Source organism: Canis lupus, chromosome 29 (genome assembly GCF_011100685.1).
Source record: "Canis lupus familiaris isolate Mischka breed German Shepherd chromosome 29, alternate assembly UU_Cfam_GSD_1.0, whole genome shotgun sequence".
NCBI classification, from domain to species: Eukaryota; Metazoa; Chordata; class Mammalia; order Carnivora; family Canidae; genus Canis; species Canis lupus.
Window position 1 is genome coordinate 17086814 of NC_049250.1, and position 14067 is coordinate 17100880.

The following is a 14067-nucleotide window of genomic DNA, read 5'->3' on the forward strand; positions in this document are numbered from 1 at the left end:
CATTACAAATACTTCAGTGTCTCCTCACTGACCTTCAGAATAAAAATACATATTCCTTAGCATGGCATGTGAAGTCTTTCATGTTCTAGCCTATCTCCCTGGCCTTGTACTTCAGTATTCTCCCCCTCTCTCACCACTCCTTTTTGGATGGGGTTTTCCTCTGATATCTGCCATTTTCACTCATGGATCTTACATTACTTTGTAGATAGGAGATTTTATTCTTTTATTTATTTTATTTATTTTTTAAAAAATATTTTATTTATTCATAGAAACACAGAGAGAGAGAGAGAGAGAGACAGAGACACAGGCAGAGGGAGAAACAGGCTCCACGCAGGGAGCCCGACGTGGGACTCGATCCCAGGTCCTCAAGATCACACCCCGGGCTGCAGGCGGCGCTAAACCGCTGCACTACTGGGGCTGCCCTCCTTTTATTTTTTTTTAAAAGACTTCATTTGAGACAGAGCACAAGTGGGGAGGAGGGTCAGAGGGAGAGGAAGAAGCAGACTCCCTGCTGAGCAGGGAGCTTGATCTCAGGACTCTGAGATTATGACCTGAGCTGAAGGCAGATGCTTAACCGACTGAGCCACCCAGGTACCTCCATAACATATAAGATTTTATTTTTTAAAAAGATTTTATTTATTTATTCATGAGCGATACAGAGAAAGGCAGAGACATAAGCAGAGGGAGAGGCAGGCTCCATGCAGCGAGCCCAATCCTGGACTTGATCTCCAGACTCCAGGATCATGCCCTAAGCCGAAGACAGATGCTCAAAATGCTGAGCCACCCAGGTGTGTCACATATAAGATTTTAAAAAAGAATGATGATAGGAAGCATAGGAAGAAATTGCATTTATAAACGGGAAAAAGATCAAGAAATACAAATCTTTAAATTCAAATTGATATAAAGGAGTTTTCAACATTGTGTTATCAAGAATATGTTTGTGATAGAGGAGCAATAGTCCCTTATATGCAAGAGACAAATTTTGGTTGATGTATGAGAAGGTACCTGGGCATGGAAAGGAACGCATGGGGGAAAAAATTACATAGGATTTCGGTAGGTGGCTTCAGTGGCTTCCTTGACCCCTAGAATCTGTAGTTTCCAAATCCTGTTCTTTTTAGATTTTTTTTTTTTGTGGCTTCTAGACTTTTGAATTACATGGATATTTAAATTAAAAAATTAAATGCTTAAATTTTACCGAGAACCATTAAACAACTACCATCTTCTTTCCAGTTTTTAGAAGACACTTGACCATTTAAAAGTGCAAAGAGGGCAGCCCTTGGTGGCGCAGCAGTTTGGCGCCTCCTGCTGCCCAGGGTGTGATCCTGGAGACCCAGGATCGAGTCTCGCGTTGGGCTCCCGGCCTGCTTCTCCCTCTCTGCCTCTCTCTCTCTCTCTCTCTGAATGAATAAATAAATAAATCTTTTTTTAAAAAAATATAAAAGTACAGAGAGAACATATTCTCAGAAGAACAGTTTTTAATTTGAATTAGTAATGTATATTTCCAGACCAGACTTCTCTCCTGAACCTCACACTTTCTATTTGACTACCTATCTTAGAAATCTAAGGGTATCTTACTTATACTGAGCATGTCCAAAAGGGAACACTAGATTTCTGTTCTTCTCACTCCCATCCTCTAGAAGCCTGAACTACTGTAGTTTGTTCTTTTTAATTGTCACAACACTCAATATCATCTTCTAACATACCATACTCTTCATTATGTTTATTATTTCTTGTTTTTCTTTGCTTGAATATAAGCTTTAGGTAGGGATCTTTCTTTTTCTTCATTGATGAATCGCAGATATATCGAACAGTTTGGTACATAGTTGGCAATCAGTATTTATTGAATGAATGAGACAATGTCTAAAGTTCAGCTTTTTGAATAGCTCACTATATGGTCCTTATTGTTTATTTTTTTTTTTCATTGTCCTGAAAATTTCAAACATCATTCTGGGCCTCTGTTGGGAGTGGGAATTGCCTAATGAAGGAGTGGGGATGCTGTATCTCTGTCTTCCTAGGGTTGGAACTCTGAGTATGTTTTTTATACATGTATCACTGTACAAAATGGCTAGGTTTATAGTGTACTTTTTATATAGGGGTTAAACTGACTCAGGGATCTACTCAGGTATTCTATTTTTTTCTCTGGACAAATAAGTTTAGAGTTCTATACAACCAACTTTCAAATTAGCTTTTGTACCACAACTTATTTGTAAATTGAGACTCAGTGATACCTTATTTACTTATTAAAGTAAATTTACTTTACTAAGTAAGTATATTATCATATATTTATTATATATTGTATATATATAATAGTCCAGGCTAGTCCTGGAGTCCAGTCTTGTGATTCCTGGTCATATGCTGTTTTAATACACTGTTATCTGAGTGTTTAATGAACAAGAATGGAAGTACACATAAGGAAACAGTGTTCATAGTTAATATCTTTTGGCATTTGAATGGACATCCCCTCATAAATTATTGCAGGAAAATTAGTAAAAAACATTACTGCGGCAAGTATGTGAATATTGGTGAGGAAGTTTGAATTTGCCTTAAGTTTGCCAAAGAATAGTAGAGCACTGAGAATGAGGAATATGTGGCTTAGAAAAGAAATATAAATTGGGTAAGAGTTTACTTTTACCCATGCTTTTTAATCATCTAGAATATATATGTTGCAAATGAAAATTAAGATGTGATTCTCTTCTTAAGGGACTTGCTGATTGGAAGAAAATTCTGTTTTCTATTTGCTTTTGTACTTTGTCTTCATCTCCATTTCATTCTTTTGCTCTGTATAATGTAATAGTTTAGAAAATAGAATGTAAAGACACATTTATGAAACATTTTATAAAGGCAATAAACTAATATTTTTTTAATGTGTATACCTACAGAAAAATTTTCTGTCCACAAGTGAAGCAGATCCATCTACTCTTGGAGTTTCTCTTCCTATTGATGAGAGGCTATCTGCCAAGGTAAGTGGATAGGAAGTTATTGTGGGTATTAGTTTTTTGAGGTGTCAAAATAATTAAAGAATGAACTCCTGACTTAAATACAAGCAGAAGATTATATCATTTCCCATTCTTGAATATATGCCTTTTAAAAAAATCTGTGGGGTCTCTAGTTGTGCTGTTTTTAACAGAACTTTTGAACATAATGTTTATAATGATGTGATATATGTTTAATACGTGAATTAATCGAGTATTTAGAATTTACATTTTTCAGCATTGGTTTCTGTGAAGTTAATGCTGTGCATCAGGGTTTTCAGTGACATAAGTGGATGAGAGTATACTGAGCTTTGATGTGGGGTGAGGTCTGGGGCTTTTTGAATGTGTTTCTATTCACTCTATGAATACATGTACTTACTTTTCAGAGGTGGTAGTGATAAAACACTGCATGCCTCTGGTAGAGACTCAATTTCCAAGCTAGGTCACCCATCATGACATAGTACATAAGACAAACATAATAAGTTTCAAAAGATGACCTAGTTAAATCTTTAATTTTTTTTTTTTAGATTGTGCTTTTTCAATGATAGTTGGAGATATTAAGGCTTAAAAACATTTCCTAATGTAGCATGTGTTTCAACAGAACATTTACATTATAATATTTTAGTGTCTGTGATAATTTTACCTTTTTTTAAAAATTTTTTTAAAATTTATTTATGATAGTAACAGAGAGAGAGAGAGAGAGAGAGAGAGGCAGAGACACAGGCAGAGGGAGAAGCAGGCTCCATGCACCAGGAGCCCGATGTGGGACCAGATCCTGGGTCTCCAGGATCGTGCCCTGGGCCAAAGGCAGGCGCCAAACCGCTGTGCCACCCAGGGATCCCTAATTTTACCTTTTTATGTTTAAAATGTAATCAACCTTCTTGATACTTGTGAAAGAAATGATTAGTAGTAGGTCTTTTGTGAGTGAGATGGGGGAATAGAGGCAGGAGGTGTCTTGAGAAGGAAAGAAGGAAGGTAACCTGGTCAGATCTCCTTGGAAACATGCTAATAACATCTCCTGGCAAGCACATTCATGCATTTACTAGTGGGACAGATTTATTTATGAATGCTTTTTGATGGAAGCAGCTCCCTTCTATTAAAGACTGCCTGTATTAACCTGCACCTAAGCATGTAGTAATGCTTATTTTCATGTGGCGAGAAAGGATATGGGGAATTGCATTGGTGGTTTGAGACCTCTTCCTGTCTCTCTTGTGCCTTGCAACTACTTGTATCCTTGAAATTATTAAGAAAGCTTGATTTGGGGTAAGATCTCTTAGTCTGTATGAGTTTGATTAGACATAAAGGTACTTTTTCCTGAAGTTGGAATTTTAACATTACCTTTTGGTTTTTATATTAAGGAAAGGTTGAAACTTGAACGCAACAAGGAATACAATCAATTTCTCAGGGGTAAGGAGGAATCCACTGACAGGTTCAGACAGGTAGAAAAGAGTAGTACCGAGGTAGGTTTGCTTTTAAAGTAAATCTTTAACACCAGAGGTTGAATATTTTGTACTTACTTGAAAATATTTTTATATGTTAAACATTTCACTTGGTTTTTACGTGAATATTGTAAAGATTAAGCCAAATGGAACTAAATACAGGGAATTTTATTTTATTTTATTTTATTTTTTTTGGGAATTTTAATATTTGGTAAATGGTTTTATCACATATTGAAGAACTTATCCTACTTTTTAACATCATGGGGGAGATTTAATTTTAGAGATTGGCTTTAAGTGGTGTTTAGTTTTTACTTTGTATTTAATTTTTTTTTGGGGGGGGGAGGAGAGAGAGTGAGTGAACAGTAAGGGGAGGGAGGCAGGGAAGGAACAGGAGGAGAGGGAGGGGATCTTAGGCAGACTACATACCCAGCATGGATGGAGTCTGGCATGTGGCTCGATCTCATGATCCTGAGATCATGACCTAAACCAAAATCAAGAGTCGGATGCTTAATGGACTGAGCCACCCAGGAGCCCCTAGTTTTTATTTTGAGTGATTTTTAAAATATTGACAATTTCTAGATATATATTTTTTTCCAAATTTAAGAGTAGTGGATTGATATCAATAGGGCCAAAAAATTGACCACTTTCTATATTTTTTTGTATTAAGAATTTAATTTGAAGTATTTTGAAGCTATATTACCTGCCAAAATATGCCTACTATCTCCTGGGATAGGAATTTGCATTTAATTTATCCTCTCTTTTTGTAGCTATTTACCCATATTGCTGTTGCTTGTTTAGATGATATTTAGTAAGTTTTGAAGATAGCATTTCCTTGAGGTTTTTTTTTCCTAAAGATAAGCTATTTCTTTTGGTAATTAAGCCTTGGAGTTCAGATAGTAAGTAGACTAAGCATCATTTGAGGGTTTAATTATTTTCTAAGAAATAGCATTGTACTAAGATCTATTTCTTGTTTTCTTTTTTAATTGACCAGCAGAAGAATCAAAGAAATAAAAAACCTATTTGTCAGGGTAAGCCTGATTTATCTTCACAAATACAGACATCTTGTGAAAATTCAGGGGGTCTTGGAAGAAATGTCTTAACTCCTTCGGAGGCATATGAAGAGCTTCTAAACCAAAGAAGACTGGAGGAAGACAGATATCGACAACTAGATGATGACATTGAATTAAGGAATAGAAGAATCATTAAAAAAACTAATGAAGAAGTGGGCATACCCAATAAAAAACATCAAAGGTTTGCCAACAAAGCTGACATTCCAGATAGAAGATTTCGCAGGTTTAATGACGATCGTGTTTTTGATAGACAGTATTATAAACCAGATCAAGATCCTGAAGTAAGTGAAGAAATGGACGAGAGGTTTAGATATGAAAGTGATTTTGATAGAAGACTTTTGAGAGTGTATACAAATGACAGGTATTTACAATTTTATATTTATTTTCTTTATTTACCTTAGTATTCATGTCGTTACTTTTTATCAGTATGTTAGGGAGAAGCAGTTTCCTTTATCTACATATTTGATTAATTCTAAGATGCTATCAGTTTGAAGTTGTACCGCTATTTTCTATGTGCCACTGAAGGAACAAATAAAACCTCCAAGATGGGGGAAAAAGGGACCCGTAATCAAACTGGGACACTGAAAGACTACAACCTTCGTGTAAAATTAAATGGGAAATAAACTTTTTCACAGAAGGGGACAGAAAGGAAACTTGCATGTTTCAACCTTTGCACTGAATGGGAGGATTAAAAAAAACAAACAAACACCTCTGAGATTTGATCTGTAAGCCAGTACTGATTCAGGTTTGCAGTCTGAAATTCATGTTGCCAGTATTTAAAAAACCTTTAGGCAAGAATTCAGGGTTGTCTCAGATTCAGAGTGCCCCTAGACGACTGACAGAAGAAAAAAAGAACTCCACATTGCAATAACTTGACTAAAAACCAGGTTGATGGCAATCCCAGATTCAGATGTTAAAGTATGGATACATGAGACATTTTAAAGTAGATGAAATACAGCTTATTCCGTTAATGTTCCTATGCTCTAAATACATTTATCAATATATTTCATTGTTTTTAAGTCACGTATTCAACATTTAAGTGAAACGATACCAGGTTTTTACTATCAGATTTTCTGATGCTTTTCAGTTCTTTGGGATGATTATTTTGGGGACACTATTTGTAATTTCTTAACTGCTATAGGGGGGGTTTTGTTTTATTAAGTCATTTGTCTTAATACTTAAAATTTGCTGTATTGTCACAAACTTTTGGAGATAGAAATATGGCAGGAGTCCATATTTGTCAGTGACTTGTTAACTTGAAAGGGTTAAATTTAAATTTTGAAGATTTTATGGGATCTGTTTCTTTAGTCCAAATAGATTACTTTTTAAATATTTTAGAAAATTTTGAGACATAATGCTATACATTAAGTATTCTAGTTATTAATAATAACACAAAATCTTTATAGTTTGTCATATTCTACTCTTTATTCTGTAGCTATGATGGCCTTCTCACCTGATCTGTTTAATAATCATCCTGATTTAAGTGATATGAGTGGAGGATTAGAATTTTGCAATGCTACTTGTCATTTACATCTGATTTGAATCTAACTGTACTTCAGAAAATACTCCAAATCCTATAACGTTTTATATTTGAAAATGTTTATACCTAAAGATAGTCAAAGGCTGCCTAAAACTAAAAGAGCTCTCAAATAGAGAACTGCAGGTAATCTTGGACTCTTGGTTTTGCCTTTGTACATGAAACCATTTTTTTTCTTTGTGGTGTCTGTTTTTCTTTGAAGTGTAATATAATGCTACCTTTTAAGTTTGGAATTTCAAGAAACTTATGATTGCTTTTAAAATATATTTTAATCTATTATATTTGTATTTATATCCTGTGATAATTTTATACTTGAACAAATGAATTTCAGCCTAATTATTTGAGAGCTTTTTTTCTTATGTATTCCGTAAATGAAAAAATGAACTCTCTTCATATAATCTTCCCCAAGTAGTATTTTAAGAATAGATAAACATGAGGATGAGTGAGAAAAAAATTCCTGTAACATGTCTTAAAATATTTGAAAGTATGTCTTCAAATTTAAATCATTGTATTACTTCCATTTTGTTAATGCATAAACTTATATCTCTAGATGTAAGGTTTACCACATATGTCTCTAGCATGAGGTTAAAATTGAATTTCTGTATTTCAGATTTGTAGATACCTTAATTGTAGCAAATCAAAATTCACATCTATCATTTAGTAGTTTTTACTTAGGAGGCAGAGTGGTTGATAAGAAAAATGACTACTTACTAGTGAAATTTTTGAGACTGTAGAAGTATGTAACTGCATTTGGCCTCTTGCTCTAACCATTTATTAAAATTTTTTAAATAAGTATAGTTGATATGCAGTGTTAATATTCATTTTAGATGCACACATAGGGATTCAACAGTTCTGCACGTTATGCAGTGCTCACCAAAATACATGTAGTTACCATCTGTCACCATACAACATTATTATAATATTACTGACTATATTCCCTGTGTTGTATTTTTATCTCTGTGACTTATTTATTTTATAACTAGAGGCTTGTATCTCTTAATCCCTGTCACCTATTTAGCTCTTTCCTCCCATGCCCCTACCCTCTGGCAACAATATTGTCTGTATTTACGAGTCTGTTTCTTATTGTTTGTTCGTTTGTTTTTTAGATGTCACATATAAATGAAATCATATGGTATTTTTCTTTCCCTGATTTATTTTCACTTGGCATAGTACCCTCTAGGTCCATCCATATTTTTGGAAATGGCAAGATCTCATTCTTTTTTATGGCTAATATTCCATTCTGTATCTATACCACATCTTTTTAATCCATTCATCTATAGATGGACACTTGAGTTGCTTCCATAACTTGGCTATTATAAGTAAGGTTGCAATAAACATAGAGGTGCAGGTATCTTTTCAATTTAATGTTTTCATTTTTTTTTTTAAGATTTTATTTATTTATTCATGAGAGACACAGAGAGAGGCAAGACACAGGCAGAGGGAGAAGCAAGCTCCATGCAGGGAGCCCAATACAAGGACTCGATCCTGGAACTCCAGGATCATGACCTGAGCAGACACTCAACTGCTTAAGCCACCCAAGTGTCCCAATGTTTTCATTTTCTTTAGTTAAGTACCCAGTAGGGGAATTACTGGATCATATGGTATACCTATTCTTAATTTTTTGAGCCATCTCCCTACTGTTTTTCCATAGTGGCTGCACCAGTTTACATTCCCAACACATTGCATGGGAGTTCCCTTTTCTCCACATCCTAACTAGCACTTATTATTTCTTGTCTTTTTGATATTAGTCCTTCTCACTGGTGTGAGGTGATACCTCATTTTGGTTTTCATTTGCATTTTCCTGATGGTTAGTGATGTTGAGCATCTTTTAATGTGTCTGTTGGCCACTTGTATATCTCTTTGGAAGAACGATTACTTGGGTCTTCTGCTTGTTTTCTAATCCGATTATTTGGTTTTTGGTTTGAATTGTAGGAGTTCTTTATATGTTCTAGAAATTAATCCCTTATTGGATGAATCATTTGCAGATATCTCCAGTGGGTTGCTTTTTCTTTTATTGATGGTTTCCTTTTTGTACAAAAGCCTTTTATTTTGGTATAGTCCTGATACTTTATTTTTGCTTTTGTTTCCCTTGTCTCAGGAGACCTATCCATAAATATGTTGCTAAGGCTAATGTCCCAGAGACTCCTATGTTTCCTCTTAGGAGTTTAATGGCTTCAGGTCTCATGTTTAGGGCTTCAATATATTTTGAGTATATTTTTGTGTATGGTGTAAGAAAGTGATTCAGTTTTAATTTTTTACATGTAGTCGTACAGTTTTCCTGGAACCATTTACTGAAGAAACTGTTTTTTCCCCCATTGTAGATTCTTGCCTCTTTTGTCATGTTAATTGACTGTGTAAGTGTGGGTTTATTTCTGGGGTCTCTGTTCAGCTCCATTGATCCATATGTCTATTTTTGTGCTAGCACCATACTGTTTTGATTACTGTAGTTTCATAGTACTATCTTGAAATTCGGATTGTGATGCTTCCAGCTTTGTTCTTCTTCAAGTTTCTCTTGGCTATTCAGGGTCTTTTGTGGTTTGGTACAAATTTTAGGAATATTTGTTTCAATTCTGTGATAAGTGCTTTTGGCATTTTGATAGGAATTGCATTGAATCTGTAGATTGTTATGAGCAGTAGGGACATTTTTAGCAATATTATTTCTTCCAGTCCATGAGTATGGGGTATCTTTTCATTTGTGTCATCTTCAGTTTCTTTCATCAGAGTCTTATAGTTTTCACAGTGTAGGTCTTTGACCTCCTTGGTTAAATGTATTCCTAGGTTTTTTTTTTAATGCAATACAATTGTAAATAGGATGAAAAATTTTTTTTTTCTTTCTGCCAACTCATTATTGGTTTATAGAAATGCAGCAGATTTCTCTATATTAATTTCCTATTCTGCTGTATTACTGAATTGATTATTAGTTCTCATAGTTTTTTGGTGGAGTCTTTAGGACTTCCTGTATATAGTTTAGCATCATCTGCAAATAGTGAAAGTTTTATTTCTTCATTACCAGTTTGGATGGTTTTTATTTCTTTTTCTTGTCTGATTGTTGTGACTTGTACTTCTAGTGCAGTGTTGAATAAAAGTGCCAAGAATGGTCATCGTTGTCTTGTTCCCAATCTTAGAGGCTCTCAGTTTTCATCATGTGTTTTTCATATATGGCCTTTAAAATTTTTTTAAATTTATTTTTATTTTTTACTTTATTTGTATGTCTATTTTAATATCTGTATTATAGCTTTATGTTATACGTATTGCCTTTATTATGATGAAGTATGTTCCTTCTAAACCTACTTTAACAAGAGTTTTTATCATAAATGAATGTTGTATTTTGTCAGATGCCTTTTCTGCATCTGTTGAAGTGATCATATGGATTTTATGCTTCATTTTGTTAATGTGATGTGTCAGGTTGATTGTCTTGCATATATCAAACCATCCTTGAATTATTTGGTAGAATTTCCCTGGAAAACCATCTTGTCCTGGACTTGTTTGTTAGAAGTTGTGTTTTTTTTTTTTTTTTTTTTTAAGATTTTATTTATTTGAGAGAGAGTACACATGAGCGGGGGGAGGGGAGAGGGAGAAGCAGGCTCAGCGGGGAGCCTAATGCAGGGCTTGATTCCAGGACCTTGGGATCATGACCTGAGCCAAAGGCAGACACTTATCTGAGCCACCCAGGCACCCCTGCTGGAACTTTTGTGACTGTAGTTCAGTTTCGTTATTAGAAATTGATCTGTTCAGATTTTTTGAGTCTTTCTGATTCAGTTTTGGAAAATTATATGATTCTGGGAATTTTCCATTTCTTCTAGGTTGTCCCAATTTGTTGGCATATAATTTTTCATAGTAGTCTCTTAAAATTCTCTGTATGTTTGTGTTGTTATTTGTTACTTGTCTTTCATTTCTGAATTTATTTAAAATAAATAAATTTATTATCTTCTTGATGAGTCTGGCTAAAGGTTTATCAATTTTGTTTTCAGAGAACAGCTTTGTTTATTGATCCTTTCTATTGTTTTTTTAGTCTCCATTTTATTTATTTCTGCTCTGATCTTGTTTTTTCCTTTCTGCAGACTTTGGGTTATTTATTTATTTATTTATTTTTAAAAAAGATTTTATTTATTCATGAGAGAGACACACAGAGAGAGGCATAGATACAGGCAGAGGGAGAAGCAGGCTCCATGCAGAGAGCCTGACGTGGGACTTGGTCCTGGGTCTCCAGGATTACGCCCTGGGCTGCAGGTGGCGCTAAACTGCTGAGCCACCTGGGATGCCCCATGGGTTTGTTATTTTTTTTTAGATTCTTTATGTATAAGGTTAGATTGAGTTTTTTTTCTTGTCTCTTGAGGTAGGCCTGTGAAACTGTAGATGCTCTTAGAACTGTTTTCACTATGTCATATTTCTCCATGTGTTTTGGATTTCCTCTCATTTCTTCACTGACCCACTGCTTGGTAGAATGTTGTTTAGCCTCCACATTTTTTGTGTTTGCTTGCTTGCTTGCTTTCTCTCCCTCTCTTTTTTTCTTTCTTTTTTCCCTTTGTAATTGGTCTCTAGTTTCATACTGTTGTGGCTGGAAAAGGTGTTTGATTAGGATTTCAGTCTTCTTAAATTCATTCTGACTTGTTTTGTGACCTAGCATGTAATCTATCCTATGGAATGTTTCATGTGCACTTGAAAAGATTGTGTATTCTGCTATGTTTGGATGGAATATTCTTTATATATCTGTTAAGTACATCTGGTATAATGTGTTCTTCAGAGCCACTGTTTTCTTACTGATTTTCTGTCTGGATGATATCAATTGATGTAAGTGGGGTGTTAAAGACCTCTACTGTTATTATATTACTGTCAATTTCTCTCCTTATGTTTGTTAATATTTACTTTATGTACTTTGGTGATCCTATTTTGGGTGCATATTTACAATCGTTATTTCCTCTCAATGGATTAATCCTTTATCATACATTATGTATGTAATATTGTTCCTTGTTTTTAGTCTAAGTATTTATTAGTAATATTATAAACCAGAAATTCTTGACAAAAAATAGTTATAACTGTGAGAAGTACAAAATTAATTTTCCTTCATTTTTCTAAATTTCTCTTGTTCTTTCCTTCTTAAAGCCAGCATATGATAAATTTCACTTTTAATTTTGAACAATTTTTGAGTTTTATATTTTTGGTCTCACTTTTTTTCTAATTATCCCATAAACGATTTCATGTTCCATAATGTATTCATTAGTGAACTACTGTGCCCATTTTAGATATGGGAAAGCTAAAGCCTAGGAATGATGTTACACTTCTGAACTCATCATTAATCACCGGCCAGTGTTTTAAAATAGTTAACAAGGTAGTTAGTATTTTGCTTGACACTTACATTCTTTGTATATGTGTGTGTGTTTGTGTATGTCTTATTTATTTATAAATATTTACAATTTGACTAAAATTTATGTGTTACGAACTTTTAGAGGCTGAAGGTAATGGTGTATTTCATTATACTTTGAAATTTGTAGGCTCTTTTTAAATATGATCATCCTGGTCTTTATTATTTATTAACTTGACCTGTAGAAGTTAATATATTACTTTACTGTGTTTACTTATAACCAATGTTAATGAGTAAAAGAAACTTAGCTTTAAAAAATGCTTTTAAAAGTTTTAATGTAATTAATGCAGTTAGCACTCCCATTCTATTTTACTCTTGATTTTTGTTAGTTTGTAATCTTAATAGTCATTTAATAAAATTCTGAAATAACATTCCATGTGAAATTAGAATCTGTGTGTTAGTCACATAGATGAGTACGTGCTTGCTTAATGTGAGACATTCTAAGAAATGTGCATGCTTAATATGTAAGGTGTAAATGAGGAGAAGTGTCTCATTAGAACTTATTTTTTTTCTCTAAAATATAGTAATTTTCATTTATCTCTGGAATGGCCTCTTTAATATAACTTTTTTCTCCATTTTGAAGATGGGCTTGATAATAGAAAAAACATACTGATTTAAAGCAAGTAAAATCATAAAACAACAGAAAACAGTGAGAAAAATGGTAACCCATAGTTAACAGCTAAGTATTAGGAGAGTACCCCTAATAGCAGAATTCATTTGTGTTAGAGAAATTCTTTATATCAAAACAAGGTGGTATATCCATTTTATGAATTAGATGATTTTTTTTAAGTAAGGAGAAATTTGATTTTTTTCCCTCTTTTTAAAAATTTATTTATTTTTTATTTATTTTATTTTATTAATTTTTTTGATTTTTTTCCCCTCTCTCTGAGCTATTATAAATCCAGGACTAACAGATGGTAAATATTTTTTTATGATGTGTTATTCTTGATAGCACAAACATTGTAAATTTGTTCCTAAAGTAGTTTGATTCTGTGATTTGTTAAGGAAAATAGAGAAGTTATTCATTATTTAGGAATTGTTCATTCATATTTAAATTAGCTGGGACAACCAGTGGTTTTAGAAAGTTTGCTTTTCTTCTGTAAGACTAACTTTTTTTTTTTTTAAAGATAAACGTGTGTTAATTTTTAGAGTAAACTTGGCCTATAGCTTATACCTAGTCTCTTTGGGCATTGAGATTTGAACCTCAGTAAAGTTGTTGATCCATGTCTTTCAGGAAATAGAGAAAAACCTTTTTCCATTTAACATACTTGTAACTTTTTTTTGTGTGTGTGTGATAGTAGGATGGTAAAACCGCTTATAATTTTTAAAATTACTTCAGTTAAATCTGATTTGGTATGTCAAAGAAAGCAACATTTTTTTTTTTTTTTTTTTTAAGAAAGCAAATTCTTTTTTGAGGTGGTCTCTTTCTGACAAAATCTAGTGGATTGAGGTGTGAATAGTGAATCTATGGATTTAAAGTCATAAAATATTTAGGTAGATTGGTTCTGAGTCTTAGGGATAGTTTTTATTTGGTATTAGAAGCTATAACAGAAAGGACTTCTCAGGGACAAACTGGACCCAAATTGAACTCTTGGACTTTAATTAGAATCAGATTGCTCTTAGAAATATAATGAGTTCGTTATTTGTGGCTATTACCATTTGTTGGTCTCCCTTAATGTTGAGAGAA

At 33.6% G+C, this 14067-nt stretch overlaps 1 protein-coding gene across 28 annotated transcripts in view; it reads left to right on the forward strand.

The window, feature by feature from the left end:
- Positions 1 to 14067, forward strand: part of CSPP1 (centrosome and spindle pole associated protein 1) — a 183604-nt gene that overhangs the window by 37503 nt on the left and 132034 nt on the right. For 19 of the 28 annotated variants that reach the window (XR_005381064.1, XR_005381063.1, XR_005381062.1 and 16 more), the window contains 3 exons: positions 2880 to 2960; positions 4331 to 4432; positions 5403 to 5842. Coding sequence is in view for 21 of the 28 variants with exons in the window: in XM_038579450.1 (XP_038435378.1) it covers positions 2880 to 2960; positions 4331 to 4432; positions 5403 to 5842 (623 nt within the window). In the remaining 7 variants the exon portion in view is untranslated. The remainder of the gene's footprint in view (positions 1 to 2879; positions 2961 to 4330; positions 4433 to 5402; positions 5843 to 14067) is intronic. The other 9 variants (XM_038579466.1, XM_038579467.1, XM_038579454.1 and 6 more) reach the window with 2 other exon arrangements.